The sequence below is a fragment of the Triplophysa rosa genome, unplaced genomic scaffold, assembly GCF_024868665.1.
Source record: "Triplophysa rosa unplaced genomic scaffold, Trosa_1v2 scaffold54_ERROPOS3010582, whole genome shotgun sequence".
Classification (NCBI taxonomy): Eukaryota; Metazoa; Chordata; class Actinopteri; order Cypriniformes; family Nemacheilidae; genus Triplophysa; species Triplophysa rosa.
In genome coordinates, this window is record NW_026634563.1 from 73,998 (window position 1) to 98,668 (window position 24,671).

General features: G+C 38.7%; 1 protein-coding gene and 1 pseudogene across 1 annotated transcript in view; one reads left to right on the top strand and one right to left on the bottom strand.

Moving 5' to 3' along the window:
* The window catches only part of LOC130551021 (synapsin-like), a 50,555-nt gene extending 47,570 nt beyond the window's left edge, over positions 1-2,985 (top strand). The window contains exons 9-13 of the mRNA XM_057328558.1: positions 21-95; positions 181-283; positions 398-535; positions 2,345-2,506; positions 2,753-2,985. Of these exons, the coding sequence (XP_057184541.1) occupies positions 21-95; positions 181-283; positions 398-535; positions 2,345-2,506; positions 2,753-2,857 (583 nt within the window). The 3' untranslated portion in view covers positions 2,858-2,985. The remainder of the gene's footprint in view (positions 1-20; positions 96-180; positions 284-397; positions 536-2,344; positions 2,507-2,752) is intronic.
* A 2,067-nt stretch (positions 2,986-5,052) lies between these two features.
* On the bottom strand, positions 5,053-23,747 carry LOC130551022 (RAF proto-oncogene serine/threonine-protein kinase-like; annotated as a pseudogene).
* Positions 23,748-24,671: the final 924 nt, after the last annotated feature.

Below are 24,671 nucleotides of genomic sequence, written 5' to 3' on the forward strand. Positions count from 1 at the left end.
GATGAATTCTCATTTTATAGGAGCACATCCATCTCGGGCAACTGGAAGTCCAACACTGGCACTGCCATGGTGGAGCAAGTGGCAATGACACCTAGGTAAACTATTTACTCCCTCAAAATGTATAAATACGCTGTAAAAACATTTATGCCCAGTATTAAAAGTTTGTTATGGTTTTTGTAGGTATAAGCTTTGGGTAGATACCTGTTGTGAGATTTTTGGGGGCCTTGAAATTTGCGCTGTCAAAGCCATTCATGGCAAAGATGGAAAAGATTATATTACTGAGGTATGTGGTTTATTCAGACTTGACAAAATGATGTATCATGATAAAAGAAAACATTTACTTTAACTTTTTTAACAATTTATTTTTATAATATTACTAAAATAGCATTTTTATTAGGTAATGGGTTCGTCTATGCCGTTGGTGGGTGATCATCAAGCAGAAGACCAGCAGCTTATTGCGGACCTGGTCCTTGCCAAAATGAACCACGTTACGGCACAGAACCCCAAGAGACCTACTGCCATTCAATCGAGACAGGTAACACATTATAACACAAAATAAACTATAATCACCTCAGACACTTCATGTGCGACCGGCTGTGTTTGGGTCTTTCAGAATGCTGTCGAAAAGGACGCCCTGGTTGATGTAAAGAATGGCCCACCACAGAAAGCTCCCCCCCAGGGTTGCCTGCAGTACATTTTAGACTGTAATGGTGTTGCGGTGGGACCAAAACTAGTCCAGGCAAACTAATGAAATCAAGAAGGCTCAAAGTAAACAAACCACTGACAGGTGGAAGGGAGAGAATAATCTCTGTGAATGGTCTTAGTTCGGGCCTGATATCTGTTTCAGTCTGTGCTGTTGAGCTTTTCATTGTTGTGACCTTGTGATGGAGCTGTTGTTTCTTCAGGGTTGTATGTGGTGATACAAGCAAACTGCCTAGTGTTCTGTGCCACTTTCTTTCCATCTACTGTACATTATTTTCTTGTCTGTTATGTCTGTTGCAATTTATAAGTGTAAATGGTGTTCAAAGAGTTTGCTATTGTGTGTACAGTATAGATATATATAAATATAAGGCTACCGTTCAAAACTGTTTAGGGTGACTTACTTATTCTTTCATATTTTTCCACATTTTAGAACTCATCAAAACTATATAAAACACAAAAGTAACTTTGAATTACGATGTTACCAAAAAATCAATTAACTAATTAAAATGATCTTATATATAGCACCTTCAGTGCTAAAGAGAATTCATTCTTGTCATTTTATCAAGCAGTTCCTACCGATTATGGGCACTCATTGGCTTCTTTGTCCTCATTATTTGGACATGTTTTAAAATACAAATGTAGTTTTGTAATAAATATATTTTTTGTATTATTTAGTTATATTTTTGTCTGTGAAAAAAAACTGTGAGTTTTATTACATTTAAGCATATACCCTTCAGAAGGTTGGAAACGGTTTTTAAGATCATAAACATTTCAGTTAAGTGACTTAACTTTGAACCACATACAGATAATACACATATGTAAGTATGGAGATTATATTACAAATGGACGCTTGATTTGCATGAGCAAAAGTGTGTCACTGTGTGTTGAAAAATCAGATGTGAATTGTGTTTTCTGTGCGTTTCTGCTGAAATACTCTGAATATTGTTCCTGCACTTTTAGTATCGTGAATGTGTGATAAAATACGGTATTTGTTATAACCCTGTGGATAAAAGCTATATTGCAGTTCATCAGCCATTTTTAGCAAACGTGGGGCAACCTGATTTTTCTTTGTTTCCGGTCAGCCCTGTTATTACCAAACTGCAACCTAAATAAACAATAAGCAATAAAATAAAAACCTGAGCTTTTGTTTGTATGTTTGTGTCTCAGACCAGTATTACTGTCTATAAACAATACATCTATGCGTGATTTAATATTCAATAGTAATGATATACAACCATAAACTACATAGCTAAAGACAAAGTGCATGACACATGTCAGCATGTCACAGCAAGTGTGACTGCTTAAAAGGCGTCTAAGGGAGTAATATATACTGTAAGTCAATAAGTCATAAAACAAATTTGATTTGTATGCTGTACATGTATTGAGCTCTCAGGACTATAGCCTGACATACATTGGCTCTGGGGAAAGTTTTAAATGTCAATATTGAACAAATTGCTGTGGCAATTCTGAACTAAATACAAGTTGTGTCCCCAGATCACAGCAGAAGCTTTTTCACCCTGCCCAACTTCTGTGTTAAAAGCACATTACAATAAAAGCCTGGGACTATACCCATGGTTTCCAAAGACATTACAGGCAACATTCACGGCTAAGAAAATAACTCACGGTTGTGGTTGTTTTTTAGGAAGAAATCTCCCAAGATGGCACTTCATTGCTGATAACACCTCCATGGATAGTTTCAAAACTCCTCAAAGCATCAAACTTTCATGTCTTGGTGCTTTATCTGCAGAATCTTAATGTACTCCTATCCACTAATCCAGGGATTCTCAACCCTTTCAACTCCAAGGCAATTAAAATTTTCTACCCAATAAAATATTTCAGAGCTTGATATTAACTGGAAAACTGTTTGTTCAATATAAAATGTACAAATAATAAGAAATATCTTGTTTTTTTAGTTGTTTTAAAATGTATTCAATGCTCATTTTGTCTAATTTTAAATCATCCCGAGGCCCCCTTGGAAGTCAGCTGGGGCCCCTTGGTGGGCAACGGCCCCCCTATTGAGAACCACTGCACTAATCTACTTATCCCCTAGACTGGGACCACTGAGCCTTGGATCACCGAACCAGAACTGCAGAGCTTCAGGTTGGGAAGAGGCAAAACCTCTTCTACTCTACTACCAGTACCACGTGAAAGTTAAAGTGGCCATTTCTCCCCACAAGAGGAGCTACAGTGCACTAGACTGCCTTGGGGACAGCAGCAGTGAACAGTGAAGAATGAGGCAGGACTGTTCCTCCTGCTTCTCTGTTTGCTTAGGGGTCATCAGAGGGCTGAGGTCTTCACAACCTGAGGGTGGGAAGGTTTTTCCCCTGGGGTTTCGGGCGATGGTAAATATTGTACACTAACACAAAAAAAAAACTAAAATAATTCCTTGTCTCCCAGAAGCCAAGAGGCTCAACAAGAGTCCAGCTACAGCAGGCTATCTGGACCATCAACATGATGCTGTCCTCTGATTCTTTAGATAGGGCTTAAAACACATCTGCCACTATAGTCAAAGCCCCCAAATGCTCAATGCAAGTATACCTTTGAATAATATAAGTACTGGGCTACAACAGCCTCAGCTGTCATTCCCACAGACCGATGCTTTGAGATTTGAAGTCTATGAACTCTACATGTATCAACTTTACATTTTCACACCCCTAAACATGATGCTGAACCAAAAAAAAAAGATATAGCTGTACATTGTGAATAACATAATAGTGTACTGTCTTTGTCTAAAAGGGAACTTGAATGAGGTGAATATATTGTGGGCAACCATTTGTGTTTTATATGAGGATTGTAATAGAAAGACAAATGTAGTTCAGTGCCATTTATCACAATTTGCATCTATATGAAGTGAATATAGATGAGTAAATGTGAATATTAATTGCATATTGCATTACTACATGACGTTGTAAGCATTGCAACTTGTTTTAGTTTCTACAAAGTAAATTATAGATATCTGTACTAAATTTACAAAGCTGATCACATGTTTTCTGAAGCTTTGCTATCGTATAAAGGCCAAATATAATATATTATTTTATTTATATTCATATTAAACACATTTATTAATACATTGGTTATAGGAAGATTTGATGCCATAAACGTAATGTGTGATGTGAAACCATTTTATAGATAATACAAATATGGTAATGACCTTAGGATTTAAATAATACTACAATGTATTTTTGTGATTCATGTCAAAGGAGCACAGTCTGTGCCCGTGTTATTACATAGCACCTACGGGTCAGAGACAACCCATGTTGCGCTGCATATTATGTGTTTTGTGTATCAGTCACTGCATGTAAAAATACGACCCAACAGTCCATAAACAAGACACAGCACACTACATTTGCTTAATTTTATTTTATTAAAATAACTCCTTGACAGTTTTGAATCTGCAATAAAACTTTCCAAAAAGCTGACAATTTTTTTTTTACCTTTTTTAATGCTAAATAACAAATAGCGTTCAATGGCAGCTCAATACGGACTGAAGCAACATCTTTAACACATTAAAATGAGTCAATACTGCTACCATGATTCTTAGAAACTCGTTGTAAAAGTGCATTTGTCTGTCACTGGCTCTGTACGTGAAGAACAGCTCGACTTCTATCCGAGTTCAGTAAGGACAGCAGATGTTGATATTTCAACACTTCCCTTCATTTTTATGCTTCTTCTGTGGTTTTGTTGAACCTGTTTAAACTGCCCCGCAGCAGTACACAGCACAAGTATTTGGCTTCTCCATCTTCATGTAGATGGGTTCATAAAGGTGAGTGTCGTGATTCTGCCCATCTGGTCATGTCTTTTTTGATCTTGTAGCAGAATCACGGCAGGATCCCTTGTTTTATGTGAGAACCCATGAGATGTTTTTTTTTTTTTACTTCCCATGTGTTTTCTAGTGTCTTGTCTGTGGCCCCGCCCCTCTCGTTTCCTGTATTGTCTCCCACTTGTGTCTTATGTTCCTCACCTGCCCTTGCTCGTTATCCCTTGTTTGTCTTTCCTTTAAATACCCTCTTGTTTCTTTGTCCTGGTCTCGTGCATTGTATGTGGTTGTTCTCGTGTCCCACGTTCCTTGTTCCTGTGCTACTGAGTTTGCTGATGTTCCTCGTTTTCTCCCGTGTCTCTTGTTCCTGTTATCATTTGTTGTAGTAAGTGTTAGTTTAGTTTTATCCTTGTCAAAGTTTTTGTGAGTCTAGTGTTTAGTCAATTTTCGCCCATGTTCTTGTATATTATCCAGTTTGTTTTCTGTTATCCCCCTCCTGGGACTTTGTTTTGTTCTTGTTAAATAAACGTTTCGGTTTACCCCTTCACTGCCATGCTGTCTGCATTTGGGTCCACTCTCCTTGTCACTGTGTCTCACCTCACCCAAGAATCATGACAGGTGAGCATGCAGGACGTGATGTCCTCGCGGTGAGATGCTCGGTGCAGTTACGGCTCAGATGTAGGAACTGCAGGAACTCAATGGAGGCCAGAATCTGATGCAGTGGAGACACAATGAGCATATCCAAATGTGTCAGTAAAAACTGGGACTGAGAGACTTTTACTAGAGGTATTTGAATATTCCCATCAGCATATTAAACAAAGACACATGTACATTTGGTTGTACATTAAAATGTTAAATCTAAATCATACATAAACTCTTTTAGTTTTCATTTGCATATTTCCAGTAATGCCTTTATTGAACCCATTGCTTCTAGTTTTCTTTTAGCGCTAAGTAAATTGTTTTCCTTTTCGTTTTAAGTTGACTTTGACTTCCACAAAGACTGGCTAGAGCTAGGAACACACCAAGAAATAGCGCTGAGAAAAGCCGACTGTGGCATTGCCACGCCTCGCCTGCGTCAGGTGAAAAAAGTTTCTCTTGAACACATTGGAAAGATTACAGTCTAACTAGCGTGTACGCTTGTGTTTGTCTGTGTGAGAGAACGTAACTCGCCCCAAAAAGCAGGTGGCAGTACTCAACGGTGCAGAAGACGCAGACAAACCGACGCTCAAAAAAGCCGACTGATGCTCAAAAACCACCCGACATTGCCGACAGACGACTGTCAGCTTGGTGTGTCCAAAGCTTAAGACATTGTGATTCAAACATGTTTGGCTTACACTATAACATCACTGTTTCTGTGTTATGCATATCCAAATGCATCATCTATTCATGTACCTGGGGGAAGAGAGGCCTCTCGTCCTTGCACTGCTTGACGCAGTCGGCCATGAGTCTCTTCATGGTTTTTGGACAGCTCTTGTAAAGCTTACTGAGGTCTGGAGACAAGAAACCCCGGCCGACCATAAAAATGATCTGAACACAAGCACAAGAAACACATCCATCACATCTGTGATTAGACATATGTGCTGATATCTAGCCCCATTTGCAATGTCTGTAAGCATACATGTCAGTCATTTTATTGATTTATGCGTTTGATCATGATTTAAAAAAACGAGCTTCAATTTATTGACTAAACGTTTGGTTTGACGTTTAGATTTTAGTGTGAAACTTAGATAGATGCTAAAGGCTGCAAATAAATGCAAATATGGACAGAAAAACGCAACAGCAAATCTAACTTCAAAAATAAAAAAACTGAAGATTGTTCATTTACATTTACTACCGACCCTAACAATAAGTGGGTTGAAAATCTGCCAAATCAGACTTTAAACTTTTTGTACTTTTTTTAAACAATTTTTTAATTGTGAATATGTGACAATGCAAAAAATGGTCATTAATGGTCCTGAAGCTAGAGCTCATTTTCATTAAAGATGGGATAACACACGCAGTTTCTGCCAATCTCATATGAATCTTGAGTACCTATTAAGGCTGCTCGATTATGGGGAAAATCATAATCACGATTATTTTGGTCATAATTGAAATCCCGATTGTTTTATACGATTACTCATTGATTTTGGAAATATGTTGCATTTATTGAACAAAACAATGAATTCTCCTTGCATAATATATTAATTGTGTAAAGAGCACAAAAAAACACAAATAACACTTTTATATAGTAACAGATAAAAAACAAATTAGAAATAAGTATAAATACGTTTGCTCGCATATGTGCCATAACAAACTGAAAAAATCCTAATCTGGTTTTCAAAACTTTTTACATAATCAACAATCAAATTCTAGTCAGTTAACTCAATCCAATTTAAGGCTGGCCCACCATAGTGGCTTAGAACGAACATAAAACAAGTTTAACATGAGTCAGACTAACAAATATGAACAACACTTAAAGGTTTTTAGCCAGAAAAACCAGCCTGTCTACATGATCTGGTTTCAGAGATGAACGCGAGCAGGATACAATATTTCCACCAGTGCTAAAGACCCTCTCTGAAGAACAACTTGTGGCTGGAATACACAGATATTTCGCCAGGTTGGAAAGCCGTGGGAAGAACCTCTGAGATTCTCTCCACCACTTCAGTGGGTCTTCCTCAGCATCCAGTGTCTCTGTCTGCAGATATGACTGTAGCTCAAGAGCAATGGCATGATCCTGTTGGAGAAGAGGTCCTGCAGTTTTGTCTGTGGTGACCTTGAAGAAGCTGCCCAGTCCCTTCTTCTTTTTCTTTGGAGCAGCAGCATCCTCTGTAACATCAGGAGCCATTGCTGCTGTCTCAAGAGGGGCATTCTTCTTGGAGGAAACATATAAAGGAAATAAGAATTATATGTTAAATCTGAAGGTTGTGGTATTAAAAGTACAACAAAATGTCAAACACAACATATTATTAATTATTATTATTATTATTTTTGTTATTATTATTATTACCATGACATTTATCAAACTCTTCATCTCCGCTGTCAGTTTGTCTTCAATAGACCCTCAGTTGTCTTCACTGACATATTTTAGTTTGAACCTTGGGTCCAGGGCAGAGGCCATGTCAAGAAGCTCTTGTGTTGCTGGGTCACTGTATTTGTCATTGAGGTAGTCTACTATCTTCTGTTTGATGCTTTTAGCAAGCTCTGTGTCATCCTCCTGCACTTCCAATACTGAATTGTTGAAGAGGTGGAGGGTTGGTTTCAGAAAAGACACACTTATATATTTCTCTCCAGAAAGTGCGTCAGTGAATTCAACCAGAGGGCTAAGACACTTATTGATGGCCTCAAGTACATCAATGTCCTGCCAAGAGAGTGTAAGATGTCTGAATTTTCGGTCGCTAGAAAGGACCTGGGCAATAGCCTTCTGCTGCTCAAGGACTCTGTCGATCATGGCCTGCCTAGATCCCCATCTAGTTGGACATTCCGTTTTAAGGGAGTGTGCAGGCAGATTCAGCAGCTTCTGTGCCTCTGCAAGGTCCCTCTTTTTTTTCCAACTATAGGAAAAGCTGCTGATGAGCTTCTTCCAGACCCCCATTGCACAGTCGATCCTGGAATCCTTCATTGCATTCTCTAAGATAACAATAAATACTATTATTATTATTTAGCATCATCAATATGATCTTCACAACACAATCAAAGCAAATTTGCTGACAGTGTAAGAAAACATCAAAAAGTAGTTCAGTGGTAATAATAATAATAATAACAACAATAAAATTATTATTAAATAATAATAATAGCACTGACGGTAGTAGTAGTAAAGGTTAGCTATGAGAGACAATCACACAGTAACTGAAATAATTGCTTAGGCCTAATGTTGTTGTTGCTTTTGTAAAATCACCTAATTAAATTAAATCAAATCACCACATTACACATAATCTGTAAGAAGGAATCCTACTGACCTATGGCCAAGTGGAGTCTGTGCCCAAAACACTGAAGTCTCATCCATCCATTTATCTCAGCTGCCAGCTTCATGTTTGAGGCATTGTCTGTAGTGATGCAGATGAGCTTTTCCTCGTTTAAACCCCATGCAACTATAGCTTCCCTCAGTCCATGCGCTATATTTTGCCCGGTATGGTCTTCAGGAATAAACGCCATTTGAAGACATTTCGTGTTCAAATTGAAATCTTCGTCGATGTAGTGTATTGTTAAGCTGATGTACGGCTCCATTTTGCAGCTAGACCATAGGTCTGTTGTGGCGGCAAAGTGCTCTGCTTTCAAAACTTCACTAGCCACTTCTGCACGGCGTTTTTCATATAAAGCAGGCAGAGCAACTCTAGTGAAATAGTGTCGAGATGGCAAAGCATATCGCTTGTCTAAAGTATTTATCAATTTCTTGAATCCTTCGTTTTCAACCGTGCTAAAGGGGCACATGTCTTTGGCCAAAAAGTATGAAACGGCATCTGTTATTTTTTTGTGCTTTTCCGAGCTGGATGGATAAGGAGTTGCACTGAAAAGTGTGTCTTTAATGGATGACTGTATTGTGGAGGATGTCATCGGGGTCGTTTTTTGCACTTTCTGTTTCTTTACCATTAGTTGGTCATAGATCGGTCTGTGTTTAAATTTTAGGTGATTAAACAGATTTGTGGTGTTGCCAAGCGGTGCAGACACCACCGTGAAGCAAATCTTGCAAATAATTTGCGTTTGATCCACGTCCGCTTCTTCGAATCCAAAATGTTCCCAAACAACGGAACTGCTTTTACCTTTTTTGTTGACCAAATGCTTTTGTGGCTGATCTCTTTCCCCCATCTTAATTCGCGATGATTTTTAAATGCCACCAGAAACCACACACAAGTTCGCTGACAGTATGAGGGAGTTTCGGCTTCGGGAGGGGCGAAAGTGCGCATGCACGTCATTCAGAGCACAACACAGGCCAAAATAACTTGCGAAACGGAATGTTACTTAATAATCGTTTTTTTCTCGATTTCTGGAAGCTGAAATGAAAATCAAAATCAAAATTCGATTAATTGTACAGCCCTAGTACCTATACATTAGTATTGTATACGTCGTATCTACGAAGAGTATTTAGTTTGATCAAATTTATAAAAGAGAGATACAGCTTTACGATTATTTTCGGAAAAAGCAGGGGGGACGGAACAACAGCACAAGCACACAACACATCATCGCATTAATCCCTTCGTGTTTTTTACCTTATGCACATACGCGCCGATTGCCAACAAAACACAGACATATGACTTAGTTTGACTTACCGCGTGCAGTTCATGTCCGGCATGTTTTAGCACTGGGACCGCGCCATTTATCAGTTTCAAACGATCTCCAAATCCAGCATTATATCCACAGTTTAAATAACATCCATCACTGAAATGCCATGAACAAACAAACACACCTCAATGTCTCTCACTCTCACAGCCAATCTTGACGCAGCGCAGCCAATCTTGATAAGCGGGTCTTCCTATCGCTCGTCGGTTGGCGCGTGTGGGCGTGCTTTTCTGGGAGAATTGCCCAATAAAAGGAATAGGATCCCTGTTACGAAACAGGGATCCAGACTTATAAAACCTTTCCGAAACAAGTTGGAGTGCTGAGGGAGTGTATCAAGCACAGAAATACTACGTCATACAGTACGTCCAACTCGTTTTTTGACAATTTGACCATGTTGAGCATGAGAAGCCAGCACGTTCAACAGTGTAAAGAAGTCAGAATGCATGACATAGCATGTTATCCCGCCTTTAAGCAATATATAATTTCATATTTTTTCTTTGATGTAGGGGCCAAACATGCTTTGGTTATTTTCATTTAAGATGCGTGAGATGTCATGCATGTCGGCACACACACAGGTCTGGGGTCTCCAGAGCACCAATTAGTTTACACATCTAAATTTAGACCAGCACAACACATGGCAGAAAGCCAAGGTGAGAGCTCCTGTATGTACACACATTACGCTGGATAAACAATGTTGTATAGTCAAGCTCCAAAAAGCAAGATAACTAACATTACAGTAATCCATACTCTTTCAATTAATTTAATTTCAGATACGCTATGAATTACAACAGTACGGCCAGGAGTTGAATCAAGAATATTTTCTTTCATAGACAGTCAATAATTTTCACAGACAGAATTGTCAGTTATTTCATGTGTTACTCGGTTGGCTATCTGCGAGTATGACAGCTCCCCTGTCATCAGCTCATAAAGCACAACGCCATAAGAATACACATCTGACTGGAAACTGTAACGATTGTTGTCCTGCATCCGGATCACCTCAGGTGCCTGGGTGGTAAAAGTGGAGGTCAGTGACTGAGGCTTAGGTCAAATGGAATGAAGCACAAAGAATTACAGATGTTAAGACACTGATCGTCCATAGAATGGATCCCGAGGGCTTTTCCACCTGCTGAGAACCACTACACCTGGCTTTCACTGTGGCTAATCCAAAATCTCCAATCTTGACTGTCAAGCCTTCGTTTAAGAAGATGTCTGTGCCTGAGTTAAGGTCAAAGTAATCTTGTGTAGCAAGACTTCTGACCATCAGCATGAGGAACAATGACAATTTCCAGTAAACTCCAAATTCATTTGGCAGCCTAACAGAATTTGCAGCTGGACCTTTTGGAAAGCTCTTAAATGCGTTGAGAGAAGGATACTGTTTGATCTCAGGTCAAGGTGGATAATGTTTTTTGCATGTAGATAACTGAAAAACAAATTATTTTATGTAAATTATTTTTAATGCTTAAGTAATAGATATACAGTACATACTGTATTTAGGGCAGAAAAAATCATGAGGGCATGTGAACTGGCAGGATGCTGAAACTCACTCCATGCCCTGAGCTGTCTGTCTGGTGATCTCTATCAGCTGAAACATCTGGAAGTTGGTGTCCTGCACATGGAGGTGTTTGTAGAGACTGTTGCCTTCACACCACTGCGTCACAATGGCAAGATTGTCTTGTGTCATGTAGCCCATAAACAACAGGATGTTGACATGTCTGGTTTTCCTGTTGAGAATACAAGAAGAATACAAAGATTCAGGATCTAAATACAGAGCACAACTTTATGTGCATAAGACATTACAAAATATATTAACAGCTTACCTAAGAACTGCCACCTCATTGCGGAAGGCCTGAATCTGCTCAGGTGTTGGCTTGGTGACTTTTAATACCTTCACAGCTACATCACCTATAAAATGTCCACAAACTGCTCAAAACACGTGTGCAAAGAATATAGCGATCGTAGAAACCACTGAAGGAAAACTTCTCACCATGCCATTTTCCTTTGTAAATGGTTCCAAAGGAGCGTGAGCCAATTCTACTCAGAAGCATGACCTCTTTAGCTTTGATCTCCCAGTAATAACTTGAGTCTCGCTTATCCCGTGGCCGCTAGTAAACAATGACTGACATTCAGAGTGTGGTCTACAGATCATTAGGATTGTTTACAGCTAAATGTAATGGAAAACACTGAAAATGGGGGTTGCTAATATATCTCAAAGAGTATGGTGTGCTATTAAGCATCAGCCAATGCTGTTGTACGTTGAGTGCACTGCACATGGCATGGCATAAAAGATCAGAAATTCTGTCTGCTATAGATTGAGTGGAAGGTATTGCTCTGGCTGGACTTCCAGCTTGCGCAACCAAACCTCTGATGATCAAGAATACAGCGGCAAGAGTGGTCTTCAATGAACCGAAGAGAGCGCACGTCACTCCTCTCCTCATTAAGTTACATTGGCTCCCTATAGTCGCTCGAATCAAATTCAAGACATGCTCCTGGCCTACAAGACCACCACTGATTTGGCACCCCCTTATCTTCACTCGCTAATGCAGACTTATGTACCCGCCAGATCCCTACGCTATGCAAACGAACGACGTCTTGTGGTGCCATCCCAAAAAGGTAAAAAATCTTTCTCACAGACTTTCTCTGGATCGGTTCCACATTTATGGAATGATCTGCCCGCTGCTACAAGATCAGCAGATTCTGTAGCCATCTTTAAGAATCGTCTGAAAACACATCTCTTCTGTCAACACCTGACCGATCAGTTCTGACTTCTATCTCTTTTCTACTCTTTCAAAAAAAAAAAACTTAGCTCTGTACTGTGGTAGGCTATATGAGACCAGTTGATTATTGCATTTATGCTTTTTGTTGTCCTTATGTTGTTCCAATTGCTTCCATTGTTTCCCTCATCTGTAAGTCGCTTTGGATAAAAGTGTCTGCTAAATGACTAAATGTAAATGTGCTCTTTAATTCAGACTGAGAAGTCTGCCAGGTATGCGAATGTCTGTTAAACTAATGTGGGATCATCTGGCTAAAACAAAAGAAAAACAGTAAGTGTCACAGCAATGTAGGAAAATGTGTTGGAATTATGGGTCCAACCAATGTAGTCTATATGGAGAAAAGGAGTGGACCTAGCACAGATTCTTGAGGTACCCTGTGGTCAAATTATATGATCTGGACACCCCTCCCCACCAAAAGACCCTGAAAATCTACCTTTAGGGTAAGATTCAAATTAGCATGAAGTGGGGTCCCTGTGATGCCTAGTGCTAACAGATTTGTAAACAAGCTGCAGAGCTTCAGTGATGGATAACAAAATAATGTCTGTTGAAGGGTCCCTTGTGAAACCTGACTGACAGTTATCTGGCAGGTTGTTTGAGGTCAGCAGGATGTACTCTAATGTCATTAGTTTAATACAGTAATTTTTCACTGTGATTGATTTATTATTTAAACCAGCAGATAGTATATAAATAATATGTATGAACGTTTTCAAAAAACTTAATGCACACAGAACTTACAATTTTGACTATGTCATGCGTGTTGATGGATGGTGCGGTATCTGAGCCGGTGCGGGTATTTTGTTCTGTCCCCAACCTGTTGGGCTCTGATTTGGAGAACTGTAAGCTGCAAAATGACAACATGATTTCTTTTTATCCCACAATGCAGTGTTCTATGCCAAAAAATTGTATATATCACTGCATTCATGTCGTTTTCAATGTGTTTTAATCTTACCTGAGCCATGACCACGTATTGCATCCTGCAGTAAAATAAATAACATACACCTCATTCATCTTTATATTCATAAGCCTAATGAACACTATAAACATTTGCTTTGAGCACATTTCAAGCCAAAGCTAATAAGCCTAGACATTGCTTTGACTGTTTGAGCATCTCCTTTTCAAACACTAATTCCTGTACACACAACAAATATATAATGTTATGAGTTTGTGTACAACGTTGTGAATATACAACTCAGCATGTCTGTTTTGACATCAAAACCTGACTGATGCGTTTTTTTTCATTGTCCGTTTTTAGATTTTTGATCATTAGTTTTTAAGCTTTTTCAGTGCAAATGTGTTCCTGTTTAAATATGTCATCAATTTATTAATTTTTTACATGTCCTTAGTATCACTTCCATCCTATTATTATTATTTTGTACTCCCTTTAGCAAACAGTTCCGTAATGACATCATTATTTTCGTTTTTGCTACAAAACAAACATCAGTAAGTATAAGCAAGGCACATGAAATGTTTGATCATAGTGGACAATAATCTTTTCTCGCTTCCAAACATTCCATTATGTTAGATAAAAAGTAATAATTAAAAAGATAACAAACCCAAGCCTCGTGTAAGACAACTGTCAGTCTTTCACTGAAAAAAACACTGACGTTAGCTTTTTATTTCCATCATGGACAGGTTTTTGGCTGAGACTGACCTGAACTTTTGTGACCATGTAAAGGGCTGAAGGACAAAAAAATGTTAAAGAGTACATTCCTCAATATTTTTAAGGGCTTATTTTGGTTTATGGAGTGTCCGACAACAAGTTTATGTACATACATGATGTAAAAATACTATTATTTCGTAATAATAAGCAGTTTTTATTACCTTACTTCTTGACTGACTCTCAAATGATTCGTTCCGCGATTCATCTGTGTAATCACCGCCTTTCCGCCAGCGTAGTCTGATCTGATTGGTCAGATAGTGTAGTCTGCTGTGATTGGTCAGATGGTCTAGTCTGCTGTGATTGGTCAAATGGTCTGCTGTGATTGGTCAAACGCGTTCAGCATGTGTCGCAAATGGACCGCCTATCATTACTACTGTATTACGGTTTGCAGGTGGTTGGATATTAACAGTGTATAGAGAGAGATGGCGTCGATTTTACCTTACCAGTTCGAGCCCGAGTCTGACGAATCATTCTTTAATCCTTATACAGATGCCAGTAAGAAAAAGGACTGTTTTAGACACTTCTCTTGTAACAGTTAGTTATCACGGCATACAGTGTACGGTGTTCGTATCTTCAGATGTTATTATAACTATACCACGCAGTTCTTGAAATAAAGACACTTACATTAGCGCAACGAGTTTATAGCTAACGTTAGGTAAACAAACAGTAACAACCCCAAAAATAACGGTAACGTTAGCTAAACACAGACATGAGATAACGTCACACAAATTTAATTTTAAGTAAAGACAAAAATAAAGAGTCACACTTACAGGTTGTGATTCGGTGGAGCTTACAGGTCCAAATAAAGTTGGTATTGCAACATCTTTTAAGGAAAGACGTTTAATGTATCCTGCAGTAAAGGCGCCAAGATTGATGAAGCAATCTTCGGTAAAATGACGCGCGCAAAGTAAAATGTTCGGTTTATACTCTTTTGGTGTCGTTTGAAAAATAAATAGTAACCATTTTTTCCTCAGATGTTCTTCCTTTGGTAGTGAAAATAAGACTGACTTAGTTTCACTACATAGAACACAGCTTCTCTTGCACACGTCACGAACGAGCTAGTACAGTGTTTGGGGAGGAGAGAGTTAAGTTTTCGCAGTCAGTCCTAGGCGGGGATTATTTCTAGTGACGTAGATACATTGTGGTTAAAGATTCGGACAGGTCATGACTTGTTCGCGTGATTCAGAGTCGATTACCTTTTTTATAAGCTAATAACTTTGTTATTCGTTCACCTTCGGATTTACAATTTGTGGCAGATTGCTTACATTCAAACACGGCAAAATTAAACACTTCATGAAATGTATTTTTTATGATCTCGAGGAATGTACTCTTTAAAGTAAAAAGGTGGAAAACTAACAATCCACTCATTAAGAGCATGAAGTTTGTTATAACCTCAATCTGGATGCCATCAATGGTGATTGTGGTGCTGATGATGTGTACGTTGGGCGTGGAGGTGGACCGCAGTCTCTTTGACAGAGCTGCTCCGGTGAGAGGATAACTGAAGACAGGAGAGGTTGAATGTCTGTGCAGTGAGCTAATGCAAACAACACACACACACACACACACGCATGCACGCACGCACGCACGCACGCACACACACACACAACTCATATCTGACAATTTGCAGATGCATCAAGCAACAAGTATGCAACAAGCATCATCAATGAGATGAAGTTAGAAGTTAGAAATGACTATTATCACCTTCAAACAGATAGTCTTTCAAGAGAAAAGCATTGGTTACCTGCTGGGAAATCTGCTCAGGGATTCCCTCATTCTCCCTGACCTGAGTGGAGTCCCACTTTTACCAGGAGTCGGAAACAATCTTTCAGAAACATTAAATGTTATGCATCCTGCTCACCCGTTTTATTTAATATAACAGATCAAATTAAATAAATAGTTCACCCAAACATTTCTCTCATACTTCAATTATAATTTACATGTTATGTAATTTCCATGTCATATTCTAATACAGGGTTCAACATGGCAAATTTCCAAAAACCACATACATCCCTCATTAGCTATTCAAATGACCTCAGTGGGTTAATAAATGTTAAATCTCATCGGTTCTCACGTTTCTTAGTTTTCATTTGTGTGTTCAATCACACGAGAACCAATGAGATTCTATATTTACTAACCAAAAAAGGAAGTCATATATACCTCATGCATGGCATTTGGGGGAGTAAAGTACAGTATGAGAAATATTCATATTTGGGTGAACTACTTCTTTAAAGCATTTAATTGTGGACCCTTGCTTTAAGTTCCCGTGAACAGGAAGTTGCAATCGTTTTTACTTCCATATTCTGATGCATTTCCAAGTGAATTTCGAGTGAGAAAAAATAGTGGACGTTGCTGGTGTTTTTCACTTTTTTTCACAGTTCAATTCAATCCAGTTTTATTTATATAGCGCTTTTCACAATGAGCAGCTTTACAGGAGAAAATAAGAAAAACTGAAAAACACAAAAAAGGTCAAACACAGCACAGTGCATGGTGTTTATAGAACAAGCAAGATTATTCTATTAAATAATATCTAATAAATGCAGTCCCCTGGTGGTTTATTTAGCATATTTTACTGAATCTACTGAAAGAGATGCTCCCAGAAATTATAGATCCTATTCTTGGTATTATTAACTCATCTCTGACATTAGGACATGTGAATAAAGCATATAAGGTGGCTGTTATAAGGCCCCTTGTCAAAAAAAAACCAACTCGACCCTAGAGAACTAAGGAACTACAGGCCTATATCGAATCTACCTTTCATATCTAAAGTTCTGGAAAAAGTAGTTTCAACTCAATTATGCTCCTTCCTCCAAAGGAATGACATCAATGAAGAATTCAAGTCTGGATTTAGAGCATGTCACAGTACAGAGACTGCTTTGATCAGAGTTACAAATGATCTGCTAATGGCGTCTGACCGAGGCTGTATCTCGTTATTGGTGCTGCTAGACCTTAGTGCTGCATTCGATACCATTGACCACAGCACACTCCTACATAGACTCAAAAATTACGTCGGAATTAAAGGAATAGCTTTGAAATGGTTTAAATCTTATTTATCAGACCGTTTTCAATTTGTAGCAATAGACAATGAGGTGTCACGCAAATCGCAAGTCCAGTACGGTGTACCACAGGGCTCAGTCTTAGGACCTCTGCTCTTCGCATTATACATGCTACCTCTAGGAGATATAATAAAGCGACACAGAGTTAGCTTTCACTGTTAAGCTTATGATACTCAACTTTATATTTCCTCGAAGCCTCATAAAACACAACAGTTCCATCGAATAATGGAATTCATAGTCGATATAAAAAACTGGATGAGTAACAACTTTTTATTACTGAACTCGGACAAAACAGAAGTGTTACTTATTGGACCGAAAACTGCTATAAGTAACAACCAAGAATACTGCTTAACTATTGACGGATGTTCCATAAAACCCTCGTCGTCAGCAAAGAATCTTGGCGTTCTATTCGATAGCAGTCTGTCATTTGAAAGCCACATCGCCAACACCTGTAAAATTGCGTTTTTCCATCTTACGAATATATCTAAACTACGTCATATGCTGTCAATGTCAGATGCAGAGAAGTTAATTCATGCATTCATGACATCAAGACTAGATTACTGTAATGCACTGTTAGGTGGTTGCCCTGCAGGCTTATTACAAAAACTCCAACTAGTCCAAAACGCGGCAGCTCGAGTTCTTACACGTACAAAAAAGTATGAACATATTAGCCCGGTTCTGTCAACCTTGCACTGGTTACATATAAATCATCGCGTTAACTTTAAAATCTTGCTCATTACCTATAAAGCCCTACATGGTTTAGCTCCTCAGTACATGAGTGAACTCCTCTTGTATTACAGTCCTTCACGTGCATTACGCTCTCAGGCATCCTGTCAGTTGGTAATACCTAGAATTTCAAAATCAAGTGCAGGTGGTAGGATCCTTTTCCTATCTAGCGCCTAAACTTTGGAATAGTCTTCCCTGCACTGTCCGGGAGGCAGACACACTCTGTCAGTTTAAATCTAGACTAAAGACGCATCTTTTTAATCTTGCATACACTACACTTCCATAATATAAATCCTCTGAGGGTTTAGGCTGCGTTAGATCAACCGGAACCAAAAACACAACTGATGTACTTGTTGCATCAAAGAGTGCAGAACAGTTCTCTACTCTCAGCCAGTCTTGTCTCATTGTTCCAAGGTTACCACAGCGAGCAGGATGCAGTTCATGGCCTGACCTGATGGTAGAGCGGAGAATGGGAAGCGGCGACCTGACAAGAGCTGAGATGATAGAACTGGATAAAGGACACGGTCACCTGACACACCTTCACCACAAAATTTCAAATGCTATAATATTATTAATGATAATCTTAAACTATAATTTACCTAATTAGTAAGTTTATTTATTTTATTTACCCTTGTTGTGCAAGCTCTTTGGAGCTTGTGCAGAGGCAGCAGCTTTTGCCAGAGGGGAACTGGAATCCCCTGGTTGGGCCTGGGTTCTCCTGAGGTTTTTTTTCTCGATTAGAGTTTTGGGTTCCTCGCCACCGTTTGCATACTGTTTTTTGTACTATTTGCCTGGCCGGGGGGGCTGCTTTAGAAATTAAGTTTCACTTAATTAATATTGCATATAGGAATTTATAGTCTGTTATATTTGACCTGTGCTTCGCTCTCCTTTATCTTAAATATGTGGTCTCACTGAGCGCGTGTGTGTGTGCGTGTCTGTGTGTGTGCGCGTACTTGTCTGTGCACGTGTGTGTGTGCGTGCGCGTCCATGTGTGTGTGTGTCTATGTGTGTTAGTACGTGTGCATATTGTGTGTGTGGAGTGTTTTGTATGTGGGTATGTCTGTCTTCTGTGTTCTGTGTTTTCAACTTTTTCTTGTTTATGCAGGTACAACTTTATTTGTTTTGCTTATAGTCAATATTTCTTATGTACAGCTGCTTTGTAACAATGAAAATTGTAAAAAGCGCTATATAAATAAAGTTGAGTTGAGTATTTTGCATTAAGTGAATACTTGGCTTTCACTTAATGAAGCACAGTGTTGTCTAGGCAACAACGGCCACTTCCATTTCACGTTAGTATGTCCCAGTGCGTGCATACAGTTTTGCTATGCACTAAAATGTTTATACTTTTCGATAACAAAAAAACAGTGCATACTTTAAGGGCATAGTATAAGTACGCGAATTGGGACGCAGCAAGTCACTACTAGGGTTGTCACGGTACCATAAACATGTCCTACGATACTATACCAGCTGAAGTATCTCGATACCAAGTAGTATCACGATGCTCTGCCATATAATTCAAATCTATACAAAAAACACAGATTTAGATTAAACATTTTGTATTTACTATAGTAAACTGTATTATACTTTGCACTAGAATATGTTGTTGTATTAACTGTAGTAATTGGATAAATTGTAGCAAATACATTTACAATTAATCACTTGTAAATAATGTAGTATACTTAAATATTTACTATGATAAAACTCAAAAACACTAGTATCTATGAGTTTTAGTAGTTTACTGTAGTAAATACTAAAGTACACTAGATCATTTTTCAGGTACGAACTAATTCAAATGTTGGACATATAATAGGCTTTCCTGTAGCTCAGTGGTAAGAGCATTGCGTTAACAATGCAAGGTTGTGGGTTCGATCCCAGGGTCCCATTGCACATACCTATGTATAAATGTATAGGATAATGCAATGTAAGTCTGCCAAATGCGTAAATGTAGGCTTACTTTAAATGCAGAACTAAAACGGCCAGTAGGTGGCATCAATTTTGCAGACGTAAACGTTCAAATAAATATTAATGCACATATGCAACATTAACTACGGTACTACAATACTACCTTTTCAAAAATAGAGAGGCATCGCGGGTATTTTGAAGCTTTAGCATTCAAAATAACTAAATAACTATTGCACCGGTACACCGTGCAACCCTAGTCACTACAGGGCAGAAGTGCATTTACGAGGGCACATGAATTTTAAAAAGAGAATGACCCACATTGGTAAGATATTGACAATAAACACTGTAATATTTCATGAAAAATTAGGAATTGTCATTTTTGTATTTCACTGGGACTTTAAGCTACGTAATAAGCAAATAAAAATTAAATTCCTGCATTAGAAAACAGCCTCTGAATAATACTTTAAAAAGAAAAACACAACATAATGTCATTTCAGCTTATCCACCGACTGTTAGAAAACACTTGTGTGTCTTTGTAAAATGCATTCTTTTACACATTAGGACACTTTTTTGTAATGTCTCAGATATGTCAAAAAAATTATATTCATCCGAAATGTAATAATTTGTGTATTTAAAGGGGTCATATGCAGTTGGGAGTAATGCGTTACAAAAGTAATGTATTACAGTAACGTATTACATTTTGCTGTAACGCAATAGTGTACATTACTAATCAATTTTCAGTAATATTTTACTCGGTACATATTCAGTAACGCTTGCATTACAACAAACTTTTCGCCCACGGGACATTAACAAATCAAAAATCCCGCAAGTAAGTTCTGTTTCCTGTTCGTGAATAGACGTGTGTGGTGTCATTCATCTCCCTCTGGCTGGTGGAACTTTGTAGTTTGTATTGTAAGGTCAGAGGCTATTGGCCCCGCCCGGTTCGCTGTAAGCCCTAGCGCCAGTGTTGCGGTTTACCTGCACAATTGGGCTATTTTGAAAATGCAGTTGCGGGAAAAATTATGGAGCCACGGGTTGCAGGTTTTTGGAATACTTTCCTAATCTACTGCGGCCACCATAATTATTTATATTCTAAGGATAAATGTTAATTGATGAGATTCTTAATGTGTATTCATACTCAGATGAATACCTGACAACTCAAAAGTGTTGGGAACGAGCGCCTGACAGGCAGGCTACAGTACAGGGAGGGACGCGGGAGCTCAGCTCAAGCAAAGAGGAAAATATAAAGGGTGGTATTAGACAATGCATCCGAATTATGTTTTTACCAATGTTTCGTACTATGGTGCATGTCACGTTGCACAATGAAAGAAATCACGCGTGAGTGTACAACAGTTGATTCTTTCGGATGCCAATTATCACGTTTGAGCAGCGCTATACGCAGTCTAAAACAACTAAAACATTGACGTGCTTGTACACATTATACATATGCAATAAACTTAACCATCCTTATTTCTTAAGCAAGTTTTTGCATGTCTTACAAAGAGAAAACACGTTTCTCGCCCATTTCCGTGCGTGGCCTCAAGCACACAATGGGAGCTTTTTTAAAGGGACACTCCACCCAAAAATGAAAATTCTGTTATGAATTACTCGCCCTCTAGTTGTTTCAAACCTGTATAAATGTATTTGTTCGGTTGAACAGTAAGATATTTGGTAGAATGTTAGCAACTGAAAATTCTTTGGCATCATTGACTACCATAGCAGACAAAATTGTAATGGTAGTCAAAGGTGACCCAGAATTGTTTGCTTTCCTAAATCTCCCAAAACATCTTTTGAGGTCAACAGAACAAAAAATATATACAATACCTAGGAAACCATTCAGATAAGTAAATATAGCAATAAATATAACCCTAACCCTAATCTTAGTTGTAGCAAAGCTCAATAAAACGGAAGGAAGGAGGCGGGAACCGGCGAACATTCAAACACTTTAATCAAAATAAATAAACAATAAACAGCAGTAAAAAGGCCGGCAGCCCCTCACGGATGACTGCCGGCCACACAAACATAAACAAAGCTTAACATTTCCGGGCCTGGTCCTCTCTCCTTGGCAGTCCCGTCGCTCGTCCTCTTATGCTCCCGAGCTCCCCCGTAAGGCAAGCGGGACCGGTGCGCGTACAGCTGATACTCATTATCACTCACGCCACCAGCCCCGCCTTCCTGCCCCACGGCTCTCGTCCCGCCTTCCTCGCTACATTAGTATTTTTGTATTTTCAAACTAAAATACTTTTTGCCAATCAACCTCCTTATTAGACTGCATGGATGGGAAGTAACTTGCACAACACTGGACATATGGCGTGAATACGTGTTTTTATGTGTCTTTGTTGTGTTATAAGTTGCCCATGCATGTATTAGACACGTAAAATTGCAAAAATGAAAGTGTCGGACAAAAGATGCATTCTATCTAAAAGCGAATGCTCACCCAGACCTGCCTGAAATGCCTTGTGTAACCACACCCCCACAAATCCACGTCAGTTCGTGGTATGATTTGACTAAGACCGCCCAAATGTATAAGCAAGTAAGGTGGGCGTACCTGTCAGTACAATTACTTTGGAACATGATGTTCTAAATATGGTAAGAGGCGTTACATTTCTGTCACACGCTTGCAGTATTCGACCAATCACTACATACTTGTTAACTGGCCAATCATAGCACACCTCACTTTTTGAGAGCGATGAGCTTTGTAAAAAATCTGCAGGTTTCAGAGCACTTAATGGTTAGTGCAGGTTAACATGCACTTAAATCATGTATACGCATTGCATTACATCTAAAACAAACGATAATATTTTTTTTAGCCATCTCATATGACCCCTTTAATAAATAACATAGCAGAGGTTAGACACGTACAGAAGCTGTCGGATGTAGCTCCAGTCTACACACATTGTGGGCACTCTAGTGCTACAGTGCTCATGGAACTTATAGCCACATGTTTGACAACGAAAACCATTTAACAGGAATTTCTGGCATATGTCACAGAAAGCCAACTTCAGAAATGTTTTCCTGACCTGTCAAGGAAAGAAAAAGTTTAGAATTTTAAAGCAAAGAAAAGTTATCTACGCTGAAGAAAATGTGTCTGTGTGTCCTGGTAGACCCAACAGTGTGGGGACATTTATAGTAATACAGTAATTTTTGAGGTTGTGGGGACATTTTTTGGTCCCCATGAGGAAAACAGCTTACAAATCTAACTAAATTATGTTTATTTGAAAATGAAAAAAAGCAGAAAAGTTGGTGTAAGGGTTGGGGATAGAATACAGTATAAAAATCCTAATGTCTATGGAAACACGTGTTTGTGTGTGTGTATGGACTAATGTTCTGTAGCACTCACAAAGTTGTGTGTAGTTAAAGGAACGTGGTCTAAAACCTCCACTAGCAGTTCCTCCCCAATGAGTGAGGTAGAGTCTGTGTTCCAATCCATACGAGACTTCTTGCTGCAATAACAAAACATTACCCTCGTGAATCTCATCAAGTCGTTCTGTTGGCACAGAAGGTTTTGTCAAACGAACTGACCTCCTTTGGCCTGGATGCAGACTGAAGACAGCACAGCACTCGGGCTGCAGCCCTCGGACCTTCAGCGCTTTAATCAGACAGCTGTGTAGCGTCATGCCAGGATGCACATTCACCTTCAAAAGCAGCAACGACATCATTTCAATTAACAAACATGTGTATTCGTTTTTAACACAATAATTAATTTTCCATTAGGTTTGGAAGATGCTTCCTCACCACTGTGCACTGATGGTTGGGAAGGAAGACTCGTATGGTCTGGCTGGTTTTTGAGATGACCGAGGAGTGCTGTGGACATGCCGATCCTTGGATCATTGTGGGAGACACATACATGATCGCTCAAACACAGAGTTTTTCATTCCAAGCTCATTGCTGATGTTACTCCAGGTTCCATGAAGCTGCTCCATTACAAACCATGCCACAGAAACAGCAGCTGTCAAACACAAGTGATGTGCTCGTCAGAAAGCCTGTATTAATGCAATAACTGCTAAATATATCAATCCCAATAATGTTAGAGCTATATGAATGATTATCCAACAATATACCATTGTACTTATTAGCTATGAGAGATTACTTAGAAATCATTCTCTATAAGCCTATCAACAGGAAAATGAACCATGGTTTGTAAACGGTCTTTTGGCCATATGTATTACCATCGTTTCACTACAAATACCAAAGTTAAACTATGCTTACTAAAACAATGGCAAATTTGTGGTTAAAATATTTTACTACAAAAAAAACCCCGTTAAAAAGTATAACCACGTGCAATTTCCGTAAGAGTAGTTTTTTTAAATTTAAAGTAATACCAAAACAAGATCTGTCAAAAACACACATTAACGGCATTAAATGACAAGTTAACAAAACAAATGTTATATTATATATTATCTGTGGAGTCAAAATCTGGGTAGTACACAGTTTTGACACAGCCTAAGAAGACATTCATAATTTCGTGATATTGAATCTAGTAATCGCGACATATTAAATTAATTATATATTTGTTATTTTTTATTAACTGTATGTTTACAATCACACATAGTGTTGAAGCAAACGCTTCTGTGCGGAGTATTATGCCACCATTGTAATTTGCCATTGTAAATAACATTAAACTAACGACACGAAACCAAAACACATGACATATTACATTCATAATACCATAATCCAAATCAGTCACACACGCGCCTTACACACAACTCATAATGACTTTAAAAGAGCAATAAACACTCACCAAAGAAAGTCTGAGGAGCACAACTCCGCCATAACCTGAAGACACGGCGATGACGTCATCCGATCCGACACACGCGCGCACTGTTCCGAATACTAACCATGGATTT